This window comes from Microcebus murinus, chromosome 2 (assembly GCF_040939455.1).
Source record: "Microcebus murinus isolate Inina chromosome 2, M.murinus_Inina_mat1.0, whole genome shotgun sequence".
NCBI classification, from domain to species: domain Eukaryota; kingdom Metazoa; phylum Chordata; class Mammalia; order Primates; family Cheirogaleidae; genus Microcebus; species Microcebus murinus.
The window spans coordinates 39,538,049-39,560,864 of record NC_134105.1 but is presented as its reverse complement, the minus strand read 5'-3'; the positions used below and the strand labels follow the sequence as shown (position 1 = coordinate 39,560,864).

The window sequence follows — 22,816 nt, the reverse complement described above, 5'->3', positions numbered from 1 at the left end:
TGCCCACTGCCCTTCCTGGCTTCTGGTAACCACCAATCTATCTCTTTCTTCATGAGATCTACTTTTTTAGCTCCCATATATGAGAGAGAACATGAGATATTTGTCTTTCTGTGCTTAGCTTATTTCACTTAATATAATGACTTCCAGTTCCATCCATGCTGCTGCAAATTACAGGATTTCATTTTTTTTATAATGGCTGAATAATATTCCATTGTCTGTATATATATCACATTTTCTTTCTTCATTCATTGATGGGCACATATATTGAGTCTATATTTTGGCTATTATGAATAGTGCTGCAGTAAACATGGGTGTACAGATATCTTTCATTTATTGATTTCCTTTCTTTTGGATATATACACAGTAGTGGAATTGCTGGATCATATAGTAGCTCTATTTGTATTCCTCCATGCTGTTCTCCATAATGGCTGAATAAATGTTTCTTGAAAGAAGTAACATCCTCTAAGGATGTTATAGGTCCAGTGTTGATGGGGGTGTAGGGATGGATAAAACTCCCTTGAATCCAGAAGGGGAAACAGACAATTAATTGTTAAATAGGCCCAAATAATGGAACCCAGATCAAGGAGAGGGCAGTTGAACAAGATTTGAGTGCAGAAGTGAATTAAAGGAGCCAGTGAAATAATATTTTATTTTATTTTTTGGAACAGGGTCTTGCGTTGTCACCCATGCTGGAGTTCAGTGGTACAATCATAGCTCGCTACAGCCTTGAACTCCTGGGCTCAAGTGATCCTCCTTCTTCAGCCTCCCCAAGCTTTGGGATTACGGGCACCCAGCCTACGAAATAAAGAGTACCTCCATGGGCCAATAAACTGTGCCAGATTATTTATGTATAGTACTGTTCATTTTGTTTGTACCATATTTCTGTGAAGTGGTATTTTCTCTATTTTAAGGTAAAAATGTTTTGGTTTAGAGAGGCAATATGACTTGCCCAAGAATTCAACTGAGGGGTAGAGCAGTGATTTTAAACTTTTCCATGACATTGCAGGGTATTAAGTCTCGTCTTAGCTGTTAGCTGTGAAACTTGAGCAAATCCTCTTAATTTCTGGCCCTCAGTTTCCTTTTTGGTCAAATGAGAATAATAACTCCTGTCCTTCCAACTTTATTTTCCAGATATATATAGAGAACAAAATAAGATAAAGGACCTGAAGTTGAAGTAAAGTTCAAATCTATGTTTTAGTAAAGTTACTCTCTCACCAGCACTTTCACTTCTACAAATATCTCCTAAGGAAATAATTTGGAAAGTGAACAAAAATTTATGTAATCCTAGCACTCTGGGAGGCCAAGGTGGGCGGATTGCTCAAGATCAGGAATTCAAAACCAGCCTGAGCAAGAGTGAGACCCTGTCTCTACTAAAAATAGAAAGAAATTAATTGGCCAACTAATATATATAGAAAAAATTAGCCGGGCATGGTGGTGCATGCCTGTAGTCCCAGCTACTTGGGAGGCTGAGGCAGCAGGATTGCTTAAGCCCAGGAGTTTGAGGTTGCTGTGAGCTAGGCTGACGCCACGGCACTCACTCTAGCCTGGGCAACAAAGTGAGACTCTGTCTCGAAAAAAAAAAAAAAAAATTTATGTAAAGAAATGTTAATTGCAGTTTAATTTATAATGATTAAGAATAGAAAAACAACTTAAAATTAAAAACAACTTTCGTTCTAAAGAAAGTGACAACATTAAAGAATTGATCATGTGGTACATCCATAGGATAAAATATGATGTAGTCAACTGAAATGATGTTTATGAACAGTTTGAAAAATCTTGGTATTTTTGTAGTACTTTTTGAATTATTTAAGTACAGTTATACATTGTTTAATGACACGGATATATTCTGAGAAATGTATTATTAGGTAATTTCATAGTTCATAGTTGTAGGAACATAATAAGAGTGTACTTACATAAACCTAGTATAGCCTATTACACCCATGGGCTATGTGGTATAACCTATTGCTCCTAGGCTACAAGCCTGTGCAGCATATTACTGTACTGAATACTGCAGGTGAATGCAACACAATGGTAAGTATTTGTGTATCTAAACATACCTAAACATAGAAAAGATATTGTAAAAATATGGTATAAAAGATAAAACATGGTATACTTGTAAAGGGTACTTAGCATGGATGGAGCTTGCAGGACTGATAATTGCTCTGGGTGATTCAATGATGGAGTGGTGAGTGAATGTGAAGGCCTAGGATATTACTGTACATTACTGTAGACTTTATAAATATGGTACACTTAGGCTACACTAAATTTATTAAAAAATATTTTTCTTTCCTTGATAATAAATTAACTTGAGCTTATTGTAATTGTTTTACTTTTCAAACTTTTACTTTTTTTTGGCTCTTTTATAATAACACTTAGCTTAAAACACAAATACATTATATAGCTGTACAAATTTTTTTTCCCCAGCTAAAAATTATTTTCTTAGGGAAGAGGAAGAAGAAGAAAGGTATTAGGTGATAACCAGCAATCTCTCCCACCACCAACTCTTTAGTTTTCAAACAGAAGCAGTCCCATGTGGCAAAAGTACCAATCCTTGAATTTGGAGACAAAATTCATAACAGGCTTCTCTAACTTTATCAGACATTCTACATCCATATGTAGAAGTAGTTGTAGACTGTAACAAATCAGCACCAGAGGGAGGAAGATCCAAACTTGATGACATGTGTTAGAATGTCTACCTAAACAAATTCCTGAATTTTCACTCTAGTGAGGTGTTGGAAAAGTAGATTACTCTATTGGTCAAAGGCAAGCAGCAATATCAAAACTCCATGTACATGCTCCAGTTGACTGAATACAATGACGCAGTCTTAGCACAACAATACAGAGAAACTTCAAAGATGGCCTGAAACCATCTTATTAAACTACTTGTTGAGACTCCTTATTCTAGATTTGTTTGGTGTTGCCTTTGCATTCAAGTCTTGTTTTCCAGAATAAGTACAGGCACAATCCAATTGTAATTTCATCATCATGTATCTTGGGTGCTATAGTTAGCATCATATTAAATAGACTTTAGCCAAAAACTCTGGCCTCCTGCCTTCTCCTTTATCTGTGGGCATTGATGACCCGGCTGCAGCTGCCCACTGACATCTCAGCTTCCACTGACGTGAGCCTTGGCTTCTGCTTCCCTCAAATATTTTCTTTATATCCTACTCTATAAGCTTTTTTCTATTTTTAAAATTTTTTATTGTTTTACTCTCTAAACATTTTTGTTAAAACAAAGACACAAACACACATGTTAGGTTAGGTCTACAGATCAGGAACATCAATATCACTGTCTTCTACCTGCACACCTGTCCCACCAGAAGGTCTTCAGAGACAATAACATACATGGAGCTGTCATCTCCTAGGATAACAATGCCTTCCTCTGGTATACCTCTTGAAGAACCTGCCTGAGTCCATTTTACAGTTAACTTTTTTTCTATATAAGTAGAAGGAGTACACTCTAAAATAACAGTAAAAAGTATAGTAAATACATAAACCAGTAACATAGTCATTTATTATCAAATATTATATACTGTACATAATTGTATGTGCTATACTTTTATAAGACTGGCAGTGCATTAGATTTTTGACAGCATCACATCAAACATAAGTAATGCATTGTGCTATGACATTACTATGGTTATGATCACTAGACAATAGGAATTTTTCAACTCCATTGTAATCTTATGGGACCACTGTTGTATATGCAGTCCATCATTGACTGAAATTTTGCTATGCAGTGCATGACTGTACTTTTAAATTTAAGTACTTTTGCCAAATGATAACATACCATGTATTCTAGTCTATACCTTCTGTGCATGTGATCTCTGCTATTAAAATATGCATAGAAGGTATAGACTAGAATACATGATATACTATCATTTATATATAAGTAAAAAGTATAAATAGACCTCTATGCTTATATATGCAAAGACTATCTCTGAAGGATACATAAATTGGTAATACGTTTGCCTCTGGGAAAAAGATCTGGAGGTTGGGAATCTGGGATGGAGACAAGACTTATTTTTCAATGTAAACCTGATAATATTAAGTAATATTTGCAAATAGTATAGAGTTGTTTGAATTATTTTCAATGAATGTGTATTACCTTTTAAATTAATAAATAAGATGCTATTTAATGATTGTTTCAAAAAATAAAAAATATTTACAAATAAGATATAATTTTAAAATAGATGGTATTCTTTTGCATGAAAAAATATTTGAGGAAATACACTAAAATGTTAATAGTAACAATGGTTTCTGAGTGGGTGGGATGTCAGGTAATTTTAAATTTTCTTTTTTACATTTTTGTATAATTTTCAAATTTTTAATAATGAGTATATACTTCCATATTAGAAGTTTTCTCTTGTAAACAAAGAAAGATCATTGGCAACAGAGTGGAGAATGGTGTAAGGTCGTTGTGGTTGCTTCCCTTGTTTTAGGCAGGAAAAGCACAATTCCTTTGAATCAGCAGTTCTTACGACGGGTTTTGCATCTTTTTTTTTTTTTTTTTTTTTTTTTTGAGACAGAGTCTCGCTTTGTTGCCCAGGCTAGAGTGAGTGCCGTGGCGTCAGCCTAGCTCACAGCAACCTCAAACTCCTGGGCTCGAGTGATCCTTCTGCCTCAGCCTCCCGGGTAGCTGGGACTACAGGCATGCGCCACCATGCCCGGCTAATTTTTTATATATATATCAGTTGGCCAATTAATTTCTTTCTATTTGTAGTAGAGACGGGGTCTCGCTCTTGCTCAGGCTGGTTTTGAACTCCTGACCTTGAGCAATCCGCCCGCCTCGGCCTCCCAAGAGCTAGGATTACAGGCGTGAGCCACAGAGCCCGGCCGGGTTTTGCATCTTGTACCATGAAAAACTGAAAAGTTAAGGCTATAAGACAGTTTAAACAGGCAGTGCCAACCTCCCCTCCAACCTTACTTTCTTCCTTCATGTAAATGCCATGCCTCAGTCTCCAAGTGTCCCGGGCATGTTCAACACTGGCCTAGTGAGCCTTGTCATGAAGCAGATTGATACAGAGATGGAGCTGAGGGTTTCAGATAAAGGCTTGAGAGTTGGGAGTAAAGAGAGAAAGAACAGAGACCACAGGAGGCTAGTGGTGACACATTCAAGGAAGTTTTATTAAATGGCTGCTAGGCTGGGCCCAGTGGCTCATACCTGTAGTCCCTGCAACTTGGGAGGCTGAGGTGGGAGGATCACTTGAGCCCAGGAGTTCAAGGTCACAGTGAGCTATGATCACACCACTGCCCTCGAGCATGGGTGACACAGTGAGACCCTGACTCTGGGGGAGGGGAGAAGCTGATAATGGGAATAATCCTACAAATCTGACCTTTAAGAGAGCTTTAAACCTTCTACATTCATCAGTTCCTTATCTTCATAGCTCACCTGAGAGGCCCAAAGAGCTACATCCACCAGTCTCACCCTTTTCCTCTGGGGGGAAAAAAGTAAGAGTTCCCAAAGACAATGAAAACCCAGACAATTCTCTCACGTTAGGGCTGTCCTCCCGTCCTCCTCCAACCACTCACTTAGCCAACTGAGTGCCCAGTACTGAGCAGAAAGAGAGATTTCAGGTGCAGAAGCAGGGTATTTGAGGCTTCCAACACATAGGAGGAGCAATGGAAGACTGAAATAAGACTGTGTGGCCTCGTGCTAGATTACGAGGTTCATAACTCTCCTTGACCACCATGCCTCCAGGTTGGGTCAGATGCTTCCTGTGGAAGTCCTTAGCCAGGACTTCCCTCTGTCTTATCCCTATCTACTGCTCTGTTACTCTGTGTTTACCTGCTCTTTTATTCTAGCCTGTGGCCACCCAGAGGTCAGATACCATTTCTGATTCATGTTTGTATTCCCCATGCCCAGCACAGGGCTTGCCCCAGAGTAACGTGCTCAGTAAATATTTGCTGAGGGAATGAATGGAAGGATCTGGGTTCCACCCTGATGCTGAGACAACATTTGGAGCAGATGTAGGTATGGGGTCATTCTGAGTAGTGTGCATTTCCTCAATGATGCTGGAGTATGCGAATGGTGGGGTGATCATTAGGAGGTTGGTGACTCAAGGTGACACCGGAGGTGTGTTCTCAAGTGACCATCACCCTCTCTTATAGATGGCTTCCGTGACTGATGGTAAAACTGGAGGCAAAGATGCCTCTGACCAGAATTTTGACTACATGTTCAAACTGCTTATCATCGGCAACAGCAGTGTTGGCAAGACCTCCTTCCTCTTCCGCTATGCTGACGACACCTTCACCCCAGCCTTTGTCAGCACTGTGGGCATTGACTTCAAGGTGAAGACAGTCTACCGTCATGAGAAGCGAGTGAAGCTACAGATCTGGGTGAGTCCTGGGCATCTTGTGCAGGATTGTCTTGAGAAGTGACTAGTTTGCCAGTGCAAGGGCTGGGAGATAGGGCCAGCTTGGAACTTCTGGGCCTTCCAGTGGTAGGCATTACTGCTATTACAGATCTGCCCCCTGGGCTGCCCCATGCTAGCTTTATATAAGTTTGCTTTCCTCTGAGAGTTCAATTGCTTCTACTGTTTAACTGTACAAGAGGCTTTATCCTTGCTTGAATAAATGAGTGATCAAGAAACTGGGCTTTGGAGTTAGAGACCTGGGTTCAAATTCTACTTCTGCCTACTAGTCATGGAATGTAACTAAATCACTAAACCTCTCTGGGTCACCCTTTCTTCTTTAGGGATAGTATCTACATCTTAGGGCTGTTGGATACTTGGCTAGTTCCTGGAACATAGTAAATGCATGAGAAATGTTCACTACTGTATTAGTTATCTATTGTTACATAACAGATCACTTCAAACTTGGTGGTATAACACAACACAATAATAATTCATTATATCACAGTTTCTGTGGGTCAAACATTTAGGAGTGGCTTGAGGCCTTTCATGAGGTGTAACCAGATGTTGGCTTGGGTTGCTGTCATCTGAAAGATTGACTGGGGCTGGAGGATCCAATTCTAAAGTGGCTTATCTACATGTCTGGTGCTGACTGTTGGTGGGAGGCCTTACCTTCTTCCCATTTGTCCTCTTATAGTGTCTTCACAGGACTGCATAAGTGTCTTTTTTGCATGGCAGCTGGCTTTTTCCAGAGTGAGATATCTAAAAAGCCAAAGTGCAAATGGCAATGTCTCTTATGATGTACCCTTAGAGTATTCTGTTGGTCACTGATTCATTGTGGGAGGAAACTACACAAAAATGTGAATACTGGGAGGAAAGGGTCATTGGAACCATCCTAGAAGCTGGCCATCACACCTACTATTATTGGTATTATCCAATGGCACTAATAAAATATGGACATGTTTTAGGTGATATCACAACATATAGAAGAGCTTATGATTATACTTTTTAATAATTAATTAGTATCAGAATTGGAAATTTGTGATTTAAAGTATTCAAAACATGTGAATGTACATTAATATATTACACATATATCTTATTGGGACAGTATGAATACAGTACTTTTCTTTTTATAAATTATTTCCCATATGGTAATATTATCTCACAATTAACACTATGAGGTAGTTACTATTTTAATACACCCCTGTTTTACAGAAGAAAAAACTCAGACTCAGAAATTAATTAATTTGCCTTAGGTCAACCTAACTGCTATAGAGTGGGGTTTGAACTCACATCTTCTGATTCTAAATTAATGTGCTCTTTACACTGTGCATCTGAGGTCTTACTGAGTCCATATTTCCATTTATGATCATGTTAAATATTAATTTATATAGAGATAAAAGTTCCTTATGTGCATTTACTCTCCATTAAAGGCATGAGGAATCAGAAATCATTAGAAATGGGAGAAACTATCTAAGTCATCTAGTTCATTGATTCTCAAAATGTGGTCTCCAGACTAATAGCATAAACATCACCTCCGAATTTGTTAGAAATGCAAGTTCTCAGGCCCATCTTAGACCTACTGAATCAGATACTCTGGGGATGAGGGCCAAGAATCTGTGCTATAAAGAGCTTTCCAGGTGGTTTTGAGGCAGGCTTAAATTGTAGAGCCACTGATTTATTACAGTTAACTACCTTGTGGTGGGAGAACAAGCATTTATTAAAAGCACCTATTCTGTACCAGGTGCTTTCACTTGTGTCATATGACATCATCCTTGCAGTCAATGCACAGTAGGGTGTGAGAGAACAGGATATTTGGGGCATGGTGAGCAATACAGTGAAACTGGATCAAGGCTGTGAAAGAGCAGGGAGCAGGTGCTGAGGGAGAAACTTGCTGGAGAGGCTGTAGGGAAAGACTGGGGTCAGGGAGACTTTATACAGCAAACAGAAGGTTCTTGCCATTGGCCAGCAGGTACCCACTTGATGACTCCTTAGAGGGCTAAAGAAATTATTAGGGCTTATTTTTAACCTATGAATATAAAATACATTGATTTTTACTAATATTTACCATGTAGATTGACACATAGTCATTTGATCCCCATATCAGATTGTCACATATCCTATACTCCAAAACTCTCGTGGTAGGAAGAGGCATCCCGCCTTTCCAAGAGGTTGGTAGCAGTGACTCTCTCACTCTTTTGTTCATTTTCAGCCTATTTTGAGCTTTTGTGGTTTTCCTGTGCCTGGTTAAGTGGATTTGTTGATTACACTATCTAGTTTTAACTAAATGAAACCTCACAATGGATATGTAGTTTTTAAATAGTCCTGTAAAGAAACCTCTGATTGAAGACTACACTAATTATAGGGAACCCAAATGATCATAAGAAAATGGCTGAACTGATGTTTCTCCGACTCCCAGCACAAGTTCATTGTCAGCCACATTTCAAGGTAAGATCAATGACGATTTAATTAGATCCAACATAGTCAATCACATTGCTTTTACTGGGAAAAAAATTAGCAAAGAGTTTTTATGTGTATTTGTGCTTTTATGTAGCAAAATAAAGTTTTCTGTACTGTTCATAAATATATTAAAATTTGAACATTTAAGTATTGTTTATTTCATTTTTATATATTTTAACATCTTTTGTGTGTAGAAGAAGATATATGTGTATATATATCTAAGTAAATATACATATTTTGTGCATGCTGTACCTAAATTTTTCTTATTTATAGAGATAAAGAGATATAAGTTTGGCGACCACCATAGGCATTGGGGAACCATAAAATGGTTTTAACAAGTCAGACTTTCATTTTAGAAAAATCTCTGGCTTTGCTTTGAAGGTTAGATGGAAATTTGGCAAATAAACCAGTGGTTTGGATCCAAACTTATCAAACTGTATACATTAAATGTGTGTATTTTTTGTATCTCAATTATACCTCATAAAGGTGTTTAAAAATAACCAAAATAAAGTATTGACAAGCTATAAGGAAAGAAAAGAGAGAGCAATGAAAACAAAAAAGGGTTCTGGGTAAATTATACAGGCCTGAACTAAGTGTATTAGCCTGCTTGGGCTGCCATAACAAATACCACAAACTGGGTGGCTTAAACAACAAATTTATTTTCTCACAGTGCTGGAGACTGGAATCCCAAGATCAAGGTGCGAGCAGGTTGATGTCTGGTGAGGGCTCTCGCCTTGGGTTGCCTTTTCACTTAGTGTGCACATGGCCTTTCCTTGGTGCGTAGGCATGGTGGGAGAGAGAGGAGGGAGATGGACTCTTTGGTGTCTCTTCTTATAATAACACTAATTTTATTGGTTCTGGGACTCACTCTCATTTAACCTTAATTACTTCCTTAGAGGCCTTATCTCCAAATACAGTCAAACTGGGGTTTAGAACTTCAACATATGAATTTTGAGGGGAAATAAACATTTCAATTCATAACGCTAAAAGCATGACAAAATGGGATGAAAATAAGGAAAGAGATTTGACAGAGATTTAGGACTAGAATTTATAGATTTGATGATCAATTACAGTCCCCCTTTATCTGTGATTTCATCTTCTAAGATTTCAGTTATCTATGGTCAACTGAAGTTCAAAAATATTAAATGGAAAATTCCAGAAATAAACAATTCATAAGTTTTAAATTGCAGACTGGAATAGCGTGATGAAATCTTGTGCCATCTTGCTCCTTCCTGCCAGGTTGTGAATCATCCCTTTGTCCAGCATATCCATGCTGTATATGCTAACTGCCTATTAGTCACTTAGTAGCCGTCTTGGTTATCAAATTGAAAAAGCATAGTACATACTATACAGGGTTTGGTACTATCTGCGGTTTCAGGCATCTACTGGGAGTCTTGGAACTTACCCCTGAGGATAAGGGGGTGCTACTGTAATTGTAAAGGGAGAAGGAGGAACTTATGTATCTCCTTCCATACACAAAAGTTCTTTGATTTTTCTTTTTAAGTTGTGTGAATTTTGGAAAAGTCACTTCATTTCTATGAATAGATAATGTCTTTGGCTGTAAAAGCCTCACAGATTTGTTGAGGGGGAGCTAAATGTGATAACATAATATTGTGTCTGGCACATATTAGGAATGTGGTAAATATTAGTTTCCTTTCTTTCTCTGCCTTCTGGTCTACATGCAAAGAAGATCACTGGGTCTCTTTCTGAGGTTTCCCATCTTGTGGTTTCAGGAGTGTTGGAACAGCACCCAGTGAACTCCCCAGCATGGTATGAAGTGTTCAGTTAAATTCCTCCATCCCGTTTGATATTTCCTAGGGGATTTCAGAAAGCTGTGGTCAGAGTGGAAGGTAGAGGGAGAAGAGGAGGTTATAAGTGGGACTACCCGCCATAGGAGTTTCTGTCATCTCTGGGGGATGTTGGATGATGAGGGCATTGGGAATGCCTTATTCCCTGGGGTTCCTTGCCACATAGGTCCCTGGGAGCCCCCTCTATTTCCTGAGAGGTTAATTACTGTGGATCAGAGAAGCAAATCTTACTGGGGAGGGGGGAAAGGGGAGAAGTCTCATTAGTAGGGAGTGAAAGCATGCACAAGTGTGAGGGGGGACTTGGTAACGCCACAGCAACAGACCTGACTAGAGGCCACTTACTGCTGGGTGCTGGTTGCCAAGCAACCCCTGAGACCTGTGGGAAGAGAAGAGCAGGAGAGGGCTGCCACCACCTCCACGTGGGGCCCACTGCAGAGGCTGTCAGGTCTGCTGCTGGTCAAGGGAAGAATCCGGGGGCCAGTGGGAGGACTGAGCTAACTGAGCACTCTGGGGTCCTAGGTTCTAATCCTGTCTCTGCCCTGTAGTCATTGTGTGATATGGAGTGGCCCTCCATGGCCCCATGGCCTGTTTCCCCAACTATTAGATGGGAAAATGATCTTTGCTTTCTTTGCCTCATAGGTTGTTATAAAGATTAAGCGAGGAAATGGAAGGGAAAGCCCATGGAGAACTATGAGACCTTGAGCACAGAAAGATTGTGGATATTGTCAGCCATGCATATTCTTCTTGTATGTGCTTTAAATCATTGTTTGTGTCTTTCATACCCTCCCTCTGACCTAGGGAGGTAATTATCTCCTTAGAGAATGGGTGGTTGAGGCCAGGGATATCAAGTTACTTGTGCAGAGCCAAATGGTAAACTTTATTATTTCATTCATTCAGTAGACATTTATCTGCTGCTCACTCTGTGCCAGGCATTGTGCTAGAGGTGGGGATATACCCTTCCATGCTCTCTACTGGGGAGATAAACACTAAGTATTGAAGACAAAGGATCTCTTTTCATCTATAGAAAAGGCCCTGAAGGAAAGAATAGACTTGTTTTGTTTTCAGGCACAGGGACTCAGAGCTCAGGAATCCCTGAACTATGACTTAGGTCTCATCCCTGGACTAGTGACTGGGCTTCAGGCTCACTCTCAGTTTAAAAGCCTAGCTTATCTCTGTCATTTTCGGTTGTAAAAAAAAAAAAGAAAAAAAAAAAAAAAAGAGAAAAAAAAAAATAAAAGCCTAGCTTAGCTGTGACCTTCACCACACCAGCTCACCTCAGACCTGGTCCTTGCCAGGGGATGCAGTGACAAGGACCTCCCTTGTGGAGAGAAAGAATTTCCTCTTTCCTACTCCCCTGGTGAAGCTTTTTTTGGTGACCTGCATGTCAAAAAGATGTTAAAGACAGATGTGTCTCATGTGTCTGGAGTTACTTGTATAAACACCAGATGGACTGGCTGGCTTCTCCACCATTCTTCTATTGGAGATTTAAGAACTCTGTCTTTTATGAAGGACTTATAGGCCACTGTCTTTGTTCCTGGGCCTGTCCTGGTATCACTGTTCTCCTTCCTCTTTCTTTCTTTTCAACTCCCTTTCAGAAGCCCTCAATCACCGTGGTGCTTGTATGTACTTTTTTATTCCACTTGTTTTGCTGTGTTGGTGGTGATTTAAAAGAAGGAGTATATAGAAAGCACCAACATAGTGCCTGGCACAGAGTAAATACTCAACAAATAGTAGTTTTTATTAAGATTCTTGGGAGATAAATAAATGACACTCCTTTTCTTCCCCTCCCAAGTTTATAACCAATTGATAGATAGATTCAGGAGTCAGAGAGATAGGGAGTAATGTGAAAGCATTATTACTCATAAAAGCTAGGGTGAAACACATGGCTTAATTCTTCAGGCAAGTGGAGCTTGTTAATACTTTACTCTGGAGTCAGATAGACATATAAACCCAGTCACATGCCAACATGGGCTACTAGCTACAGTTAGCACATACAACATACACTCAAGGTCAAAGCCCATGTGAGGGAGGGAGAGGAAAGGGCTGGGTGCAGTGGCTCACAACTGTAATCCCAGCACTTTAGGAGGCTGAGGTGGGAGCATTGCTTGAGCCCAGGAGTTCAAGAAGAGCCTGTAGACTGTCTAGAAAAACAAACAAACAAAAAAGCCAAAGTCCATGTGGCCCAGATTTACTAATATTTAAGGCCTAAAGCATTCCGCTTAGGTCTGTAGTAGGAGCCTCTATCTCCAGTCTTCTTCATGGACAGTCTTCTTCATGGAGGGGGAAAGGAGGGTCCCTCTTCCTACAGCTCTTATGATAATTAAAGACATAGATAGAAGTAAGCATTAGCTACAAAGGGGGGTGGGCGCAGAATGATGAATGCTGGAACAAATAGGAGTCTTAAGAGATTTCCTGGGAATCCTGAATTCCACAATGGTGAGAGTGACTCCCTGTGTAATCAGGAGCTGAGAACAAGGCCAGGGTGGGAAGAGGGTGTTGGGCAGTTTGCTAGGCTCACTCATTAGCTAATTGTCTTATTCCTGCGTAGCAGCCTCAATGAAATTTTAGGTCACCCCATGGCTTTGGAGTCACTTATAAGTCTAGGACCTATCTCTTGGGACCAGTAACATAAGGGTACAATGAGTCATAAAGGAGCTTAGGAATGTGGGAAAGTTAATCATACCAGAAAGCTAGACTAAGGAGGACTATGGCTCTTGAGCAGCCATTTAACAAATATTTACTGTGCCAGACATTGGGTATAGCGATATTAATATGAATATGATACATTGTCTGCTCTCTAGGAACTAGTGAGACTGAATTTACCTCTGAGTTCCAAAAGTGAAATAAAATATAGTTCCGTTGTTCCAATTAAAAGAAGCAAACAAGGACATCAAGATAGCCTTTTCCCTAGAATTTAAGAGTTATAATAACAGATTAATATATGAGATAAGGCAGCTGTCTAATGGATATCTGTATTAGTTTCCTATTGTTGCACAAACAAATTATCACAAACTTAGTAACTTAAAACAATACAAACCTATTATCTTATAGTTCTAGAGGTTAGAAATCAAAAATGGGTCTCGCTAGGCTACAATCAAGATGTTGGCAGGTCTGTTTTCCTTCTGGATGCTCTAGGAAAGAATGCTTAATTTTTCTTTTTCAGATTCCAGAGGCTGCCTGCATTCCTTTGCTTGAACCCTTTCTTTCATCTTCAAAGCCAGTGGTATAACACCTTCTAACTTCTCTCTTTCTCCATCCCTCCTGCCTTTCTCTTTAAAAGACCCTTGTGATTGTAATTAACCTATCTGGATATTCCAGGTTAATCTTCCCTTTCAAGATCCTTAATTTAATCACGTTTGCACAGTCCTTTTTGCCAATAAGGTAACATATTGATAGGTCCTGGGGATTATATCTTTGGGAGGCTATTATTCTGACTATCACAGCATCTATTAATAATATGGAAAAGACATAATAGAAATTATCCCTGTCCTTCAAGGCTCCAACTCAAGTTCCCTCTCCTTTGGGGATACTAACTGCCTGAAAAAGGAAACGTCCGTGTCTTAGGCTCACACTGCCTGTTTAAATTGCCCATCACCTTGTTAGGTGCCAACAAGCTTGTGAATTTAGAGCTCATCACATCTCAGTCTCTCATTTTAGACACGAGGAGGTTGAGGCTCAGTGTGAGATAGGAACTTTACTGAGGACCCATGGTGAGATCTCCTAACACGTTCCAGTGCTCCTCCTGCCACCTTTAGGAAGGTGCAATCTAGTCACCTATAAGCTGGAGACCTATAGAGAGATTGGTGGGCAGCACAGAGGAGTCTGAAGGCTGAACAGGGAGAATGGGGCTTTGACAAGTCCCTGTGGTTCCAGGAATGTGGAGACAGTTACTGTGTACACCATCCTCTGCTCAGCTCTTATGAGAATCAGAATTGATTATTCTGGGCAGCTAGTTTCCTGGTGTGGCTGCAGAGACATGCTGACACTTTTATCTCCCCAAAGCCTGTAGATGCCAGCTGCTAGAAGAGATTTAATCTGATTTTTAAAACCACAACAAAGACTACAGGAAGTCAATTCTTGTAGAATTGCAGGCATAGTCTGCCTTTGTAATTTGCAAATGAATTAACCAGCGATCCCGATTGACTATTCAGGGGGTCCCCAAGACACAAATTGGTGTGGAAGAAAAAGAAATAATCTACAAGCCATTTGCAAATTCATTCAATAAACATGTGTCATGTACCCACTGTCATAAGAAGGTGAATACACAGCTATAATACAATATAAATGATGTAATAAAGGGATGAAGAAACATTGTAGGAATATAGAAGGGAGCAGCTACCTCTGTCTGGGAAAGTCTTTGAAGGCCTCAGAGAGGCCTCAGAGAGAGGAGGGGACATTTGCACTAGATCTTGACAAATGAATATGAGTTTTTCAGATTAATGTAGGGGAAGGATTTTATAGGCAGAAGAAAAGAAAAAGCATGATTGCTTTTGAAGACCCTTTATATGCCTGGTTGTGCTAGGCTCTGCAGGGTTTGGTGAGATGAAATCCCTACCTCTAAGGGGCACTCAGTGAAGTGGAGGAAAAGGGGGATATACCACATGTATATAAAAATGGATGATGACATTGAGACATTGAGTGGTGGAGTGACATTCCCTAAGGTTAAGATGTTACATAACCATGGTAAATTTGTCAAAACTAAGAAATTAACATTGGTACAATATGATTAACTAAGCTATAGATTTTTACTAGTTTTCACTCATTTTTTTTTCACTAATGTCCTTTTACAGTTCCAGGATCCAATCCAAGATACTATGTTGCATTTAATAACATTTTTTAATTGACATATTTATATACCATAAAATTCACACTTTTAAAGTGATTTCAGTGATTGTGCAACCATTATCACTATCTAATTCTAGAACATTTTAGTGATTTATATCTTAATGCTTAATAGGATTTCTCTGAGGCAGGATTATGCCTGTTTCAAGAATAAATTATGGGCCGGGCGCGGTGGCTCACGCCTGTAATCCTAGCACTCTGGGAGGCTGAGGCGGGCGGATTGCTCGAGGTCAGGAGTTCGAAACCAGCCTGAGCAAGAGTGAGACCCCCGTCTCTACTATAAATAGAAATAAATTAATTGGCCAACTAATATATATAGAAAAAAATAAGCCGGGCATGGCGGCGCATGCCTGTAGTCCCAGCTACTCGGGAGGCTGAGGCAGGAGGATTGCTTGAGCCCAGGAGTTTGAGGTTGCTGTGAGCTAGGCTGATGCCACGGCACTCACTCTAGCCTGTGCAACAAAGCGAGACTCTGTCTCAAAAAAAAAAAAAAAAAAAAAGAATAAATTATGAAGAGCAAAGGGCAAAAGCAAGGAGAACCAGTATTTATAACAACTGAAGCCAGGAATGATGGTGGCTTAAACTAGGGTGGTAGTAGCATGATAGTGAAAGTAGTCAGATTCTGTGTGTATGTTGAAAATGTGGCATATTGAATAGGATATGGAGGGAGAAAGAAGGGGAGGAGTCAAGGATGATGTCTGAGTGACTGGAAAGTTGGAGATTCTTTTGACTGAGATGGGGAAGATGGCAGGAAGAACAGGGTTTGGGGAGACAGTTGGGGACTCCATTTGGTTATGCTCAGTTGGAGACGCCTATTAGATAACCAAGTAGAGACATAGAATAAGCAGTTGGGTAAATGAGTCTGCAGTTCAGGGTAGAGCCCTAGCTGCAGATATAAATTAGTAATCATCAGCATATAGATGGTATTTAAAATGATGAGACCAAATAAGATCAACAAGGGAGAGAGTGAAGACAGGAAAAAGAAACATGGAGCGTCTGAACCCAGAGACATTCCAACACTAAGATATTGGGAAGATGAGGAAGAAATAACAAGGAAACTGAAAAAGAGCAATTGAAATGGGAAAGTGTGTTGTCCTGACAGCCACGTGAAGATAATTTTACAGAGGAAGGAGAGATCAGCTGTGTCAAATATGGCTGCTAGGTTACAAATATGAGGACTGAGAATTGACAACTGTATTTAGCAACATGATGCACATTGATAACCTTGATACAAGTTGTTTTGGTGTAGTGTTGGGGGTGAAATCCTGGTAAGAGTGGGAGAAGAGAAATTGGAGACACTAAGTATTACATAACACTTTCAAGGATTTTTGCTGTAAAGAAACAGAGACAATGGGGTGGCAGGTGAAGGGGGAAGTGAGTCAGAAGAGGCTTTTGTTTTTTTAAGATGGGAGAAGTAACAGGATATTTGTGGCTGGTGGAAAAATTCTAGAAATCAACAAGCCAAGTAATCAACAAAGAAGTGAAAATACAAAACTGGTGATATAGGAAAGAGGAGAATTGCTAGGACAATATCCTTGAATTGGAGAGAGGGAATAGGATGACGTGCAGCGGGTAAGTCCTTGCTAGGAGCACAGACTGTGTATCCACATCAACAGGGGAGAAAGCAGAGGGTTTGGGCACAGGTGCAGCTTGGGTTTATATGTGCTAGTGGGAGTTCTCTTAGATACAATTTTCTGATGAAGCAAGGTCAGCAGCTGCAAGTAAGGATGGGGGAGTAAGTTTAGAGATTTAAGGAGAGAGGAGAATGTCATCTAGGAAGGTGGGAGAGTGAATAGACTAGGGAAATGTAATTTGATTGCTGATTAGCATTAAGGCTTCACTTGAAATTAGTGATCATAAATTTAAATTCATGAACTCATGAATTTGGAGCACGGTTGTGTGTTTTTCTCGAGCTCTGTTTTGCTCTGTGAATATAGGCATAGAATAGGGCAGAGTTGGCTTTCATGAAAGTGTGGCTTTGCTGAATGCGTATGATAAAGCAATAGAGGTCCTGGGAAGTCAGGGGTGTATGCAGGGAAGCTGTCATCACAATTGACCATGGGATTCAAGCTGGGCAGAGAGGGAGGTAAGGACACAAGGCAGGAAGGACAGTGAAAAGATGGTCAGGGTGAAAGCTGTTGAAGTGGGGAATCTAGGAGTGAGCTGGAAAGAGCATAGTGGCTGGAATGTGGGGGCCTGAAATTATTGGTAATGATAAGATCCAGGGTGCAACTGTGAGAGTGAGTGGCTGAGGTAGGTTAGAGATCGACATCATTAGAGGAGAGGAGTTCAAGAAAATGACAGTCCAAGATGTTGGAAGGCTTGTCTATGTGGATATTGAAATCTCCAAGAATTATGAAGAAAATAACAGTGAACCAGGAGCTTTTCACTGGTCAGTAGAGGGATAAGTGGGTGGTATAATCTCATAACATGAGATTCAAAGCTAGGGGTGTTTTGTTTTATTGAAGGAGGAAAAGAGAGTGATATGGAAGCAGGGATGAGAAGCAACAATATCTATCCCACCTCCTGGCCCGGTGACTCAAGGGCGATGAGAGAAGAAGCAACCAATAATGTAGAGGCTTTAGGGGAAGTCGTGTCCTCAGGGAAAGCTGGGTTTCAATTATAGCACGGAGGTGAAGGAAACAGATGAAAGGCAGAACAAAAAGAGAGTTTTCTGATGACTGACTTTGAGTTTCAGAAGGCCCAGGGAAAGGATTCAGTGTGGAGGGGAGGAGATAGTGTTAGAAAAGACCATGTACCACTGAGCTGTGTGGGAATCAGAGTGTATGATCAAGGATGACGTGGGTTTCCTGTCATGACTGGCATGAACAGAAGGATGAAAGGTGTAACAAAACAAATTGTAATGCAGTCAGGTGACTCCCGGACAGACCATGAGTTGCATGGTGGGTGTGGGAGGATCCCTGCTTCCTCTTAATCCCTGCTTTAGCTGCCCAGAGTCTGGCAAAGGTGCCATTCTTACTCTGAGTGCCAGGCATCCCCTTTGACTTCACACATCAATAATTGTGTGCCAATAAACAGAAGCTTCCATTTATGTAAAAAACCCTCACCTGTAAATGGAGCTAGTAATGCTCACAGGGCTGATGTGAGCTGGCAGTGGCACTAGCTCTATGCCCACACTGTGCTTGGTGTTTTCATCAACTCATTTCATCCTCACAATAACCCTGGGAGCTGGGTACTATTATTATCCCTGTTTTATAGATAAGTAAACTGAGGTCCAGCAGAGTTAGGTTGCTTACTCAAGTTCACACAAATAGTGATAGAGTCCAGATTTGAATCATGGTCTGACTTCGAAACCCATGTATGCCCCATGCCCTGTCCCCCTCCTCTCCTTGTTATATCTTCAGATAGGTAAAGACTTTGGTAAAGTACTCAATAAATTATGAAAATGTTAAGAATTATAATTTATTGCATAGCAACTATATATTTTGCAGGTGTTTTACTTGCATTTAAAAAAATAATTATCACAATGCTGGTGCACAGAACAGATGAGGAAACTGAGACTCAGAGAAGTTAAGGGACTTGACCAAATCTTACCAAGACTAGTATATGGCACAGCTGGGATTCAAAATTAGGGCTGTCTGCCACCAGCACCTGTGTTCTTTTCACACCCAACAGCCTTCCCCACTCTTTCCCCTGCTCTGTGATACCTCAGGGACCTCACACGTGGTTGAAAGTCAATGTTACAGCTAAAATTTGTAAATTCCCAGCAAACACTCTCAGAAGGAGATGGGTTATCTGTTGCAAACTATAGCCTATTAGCTGTCTAACTTCTCTCCCTTTCTGCACCCCCTACAACTTCACAGGTGAGTCTAATGGGTATCCAAGGCTGAGCAATACTGGTGTATAGCTATGTGATTAAGTGACATGGCACATAATGTAGTCGTCTCTAAGGAGCCACTGCATATTCTGGCACAGGGTGGGAGGAGGGATTGGGGGTTTGGTTAATTCAGCTGTGGTATAAGTAGAATGAACACATGGCACCAGCAGTGTGATAAGTAACAATGTCTCTGAAGCTTAGTTTCACCAGCTGTAAAATAGAATATTAATGCCTACTTCTTAGTATTGTAGTAAAGATTGAATTAGACAATATATGCAAAGGAGCTAGCATCGTGCCTGTAACATATTGGGTCCTCAATAAACTTACCCAAAATCACATAGTGAGGGAGAGAGCCAGGATTAGTTCATGAGTGTTCCATTGAGGCTCCATTATAATTTCAAAGGCTGCATATTCTCTCAGCTTGCTTGGATCCTGCCTGCTGAGTTGCTAAGGCAGGGGTGGGAGTAGGGGAGGCCATTCAACTGAGGATTTATACTTGCTTCCTTGTGCAGACTCCTCCTTCCCCCACACTATTGCCCAACACTGTTGCCCCACATCTTGGGTTGCTGGGTGACAGCTGGAAACTCTTACCCTCTCTGTACTCCTGTGCTTCTCACCTTCCTCTGTGAAGTCTGTCAACTCTGTGCTAATGACGCAGAGGCTCTGAGCTCAGGCCCAGGGGGCTGGAGGTCAGGTCCACTGGGGTGTCTATGCACATCCCATCTGATACATGTCTGAGTGCCCCCACCACTGCCCCAGCTCAAAAATTGAGGGTCAACGTTCCAGGTGGAAGCCGGAGGGCCCCCAACAGCTGCCACCCAGGGCTGAGGCCCCCTTGCTTGACTGTGACTTGTGCTGGTCTTGTCCCCTGTGGGCAGGGGGCCAGGTGGCCTATCTGGGAGTGCCTTACTGCTTGGCTAAGAGCAATAAATGCAGCAGTGTTTGTGTAAAAAAAAAAAAAAATTGAGGGTCACCCTTTATTCCTTTCTGTTCTTGTCCTGCTCTTCTACTTAGGAGATTTGGGAAATTTGAGAGCTGGAACTACCAATTCCATCTCCCAGATTTCTCTCAAATACATACAGTCCATGCCCCACCCAGCTGTACTCTAAACCCCAGCCCAGACTCAGGATGCACGTACAAAAAACAATTTTATTTTTTAGAACAGTTTTAGATTTATAAAAAAATTATGAAGATAATACAGAGTGTTCTCATCTCACACCTAGTTTTCCCTATTATTACCGTCTTACTTTAGTATAGTACCTTTGTTATAATTAACTAATATCTACATTATATTAATTGAAGTCTGTAGTTTATTCTGTTTTTCTTACATTTAATTGTCATGTCTCCTTAGGCTCTTGTTGGCTGTGGCAGTCAGGATGGACTTTTTTCTCCTTGCTCTGCCCAGGTTAGTCCCTCCTCCCCAGAGATTGCCCCTCCTTCCCATTTTCTATCAGCAAACTCTCATTTGACTTTATTTTTTAATTTTTTTGAAATTTCAGGCCCAGACTTGAGTGTAGTGGCCTGATCATAGCTCACTGCAACCTCTAATTTCTGGGCTTAAGTGATCTCCTGCCTTAGCCTACCCAGTAGAGCTATAGGTGCACCACAATGTCCAGCTAATTTTTTTTTTTTTTTTGTGGAGACCAGGTCTCACTATGTTGCCCAGGCTAGTCTCAAATGCCTGGCCTCAAGAGGTTTTCCTACCTCAGTCTCCCAAAATGCTAGGATTACAGGTGTGAGCCACCACAGCTGGCTTTAAAGACTCAGTTCTGGGCCCTGTGCGGTGGCTCACACCTATAATCCTAGCTCTGGGAGGCCGAGGTGGGCGGATCGCTCAAGCTCAGGAGTTCGAAAGCAGCCTGAGCAAGAGTGAGACCCCATCTCTACTAAAAATAGAAAGAAATTAATTGGCCAACTAAAAATATATAGAAAAAATTAGCCAGGCATGGTGGCGCATGCCTATAGTACCAGCTACTTAGGAGACTGAGGCAAGAGAATTGCCTGAGCCCAGGAGTTAGAGGTTGCTGTGAGCTAGACTGATGCCACAGTACTTTAGCTCGGGCAACAGAATGAGACTCTGTCTTAAAAAAAAAAAAAAGACTCAGTTCTAGTATCATCTCTTATGGAAAACTTTTGCTGACCAACCCCCCCCAACCATGGTTAAGGGCCCCTCCTGAACTTTTTCATGCTTACCAGCTCTACTGCAAGTGTCTCCAACTTATCTGTTTTCCTCCCAGACTGCAAGCTCTCTGAGGGCAGAGGCCAGATCTGACTCATGTCTACAGCTCTGGCACGAGGCACAGAGCCTTTCAAATAGTAAAGGGTCAATAAAGGCTGACACAATGAAAATGAGTGTTCAGGCTATGGCTTCATACCTCTCAAGGTCAAGGCCAGCTCTTCTCCCTGCAACTGCAATGTCTGACCCTTCTTTTGGCTCTAGACCAAATTTTTTATCCCCGCTTCCACCCTCCATCGGTTCTTCCCCTCAGTGGCTGGGAGGTCTGAGACTTCTCTTGGGTTAGCCTTTTTGTAGAATGGGCATGCTGCTTTCTTTCCTGCATTCCTCTAAGAGCTACTGTGGACACCAGTTCAGTCAGATCATCTGATGTATCCATGATCTCATTTGATCACAAAAGGAGGTCTTGTCATCCTCATTATACACATGAGGAAACTGAGACCCAGAGAGGTAAAGTGTACTTTACTGGAGGTCACACAGCAGGCTTTTATAACTCACTCCCAAGCCTCGGCTCTTCCCACTGGACTATACTGTTTCTGCACGTAAAAAGTGAGACCTAACCACGATCAACAGTTAAGTGCTATGCTAGAGCCATCCCAGTACATCCCAGCCTTCTCTACCGGGAAGATTTTAAATAGGGTTCCAGGCTGAACCCTCCAGTTTTCTCAGCTAGAATTTGGAGAGGAAGAAATAAGGAAGGGAAGAGAGAAGAGAAAGAGTAAATAGAGAAAATCAGAGGTGATTCTGAGCTTGAACATTGTGTTCAGGCTGCCATGAGGTGCCATTTTGTAAGGAGAGAAAATGTCCTTTAAGGATACTGTCCTCCCCTACTGGTGTGTTGCTGTGTCAACTGATTAAGCCCAAAGGTTGGCCTGGAAATTTACCACCAGTAGAGGCATAATTAGCCCTATAATTTCCTTCCAGCGGAAGTTTGCTTAGGCAGTTATCAGCCCTGCTTTCTTGGGCTCCTCCCTCCTCCCACTTTCCTACACCTCTAGTTCCCTGGGAATCTGAGGCCTGTGCTGGGTGTGACACCAAGGGGAAGAATGGCACATTATTGAGGGCAAGCTATAAATGGAATGATTTATACATGGAATATGTTTATACAGATCTTTACAGTTACCAAGGCGCTGTCACAATACTTATCTCATTTTATCCTCCCAACAATACCCAGAAAAGGATGTTAATATCAACCCCATTTTGAAGCTAACAAACCTACAGCTCAGGAAGTCAAATGTAGTAACTGGCCCAAGATCACATGCCAGGAAGTGGAAGAACT

General features: G+C 41.0%; 1 protein-coding gene across 1 annotated transcript in view; it reads left to right on the top strand.

Annotated features, from left to right (window-relative positions):
• RAB3B (RAB3B, member RAS oncogene family) overlaps positions 1–22,816 on the top strand; it is a 63,068-nt gene that overhangs the window by 5,125 nt on the left and 35,127 nt on the right. Inside the window, exon 2 of the mRNA XM_020289421.2 lies at positions 6,112–6,339. Coding sequence (XP_020145010.1) covers positions 6,112–6,339 — 228 coding nt within the window. The remainder of the gene's footprint in view (positions 1–6,111; positions 6,340–22,816) is intronic.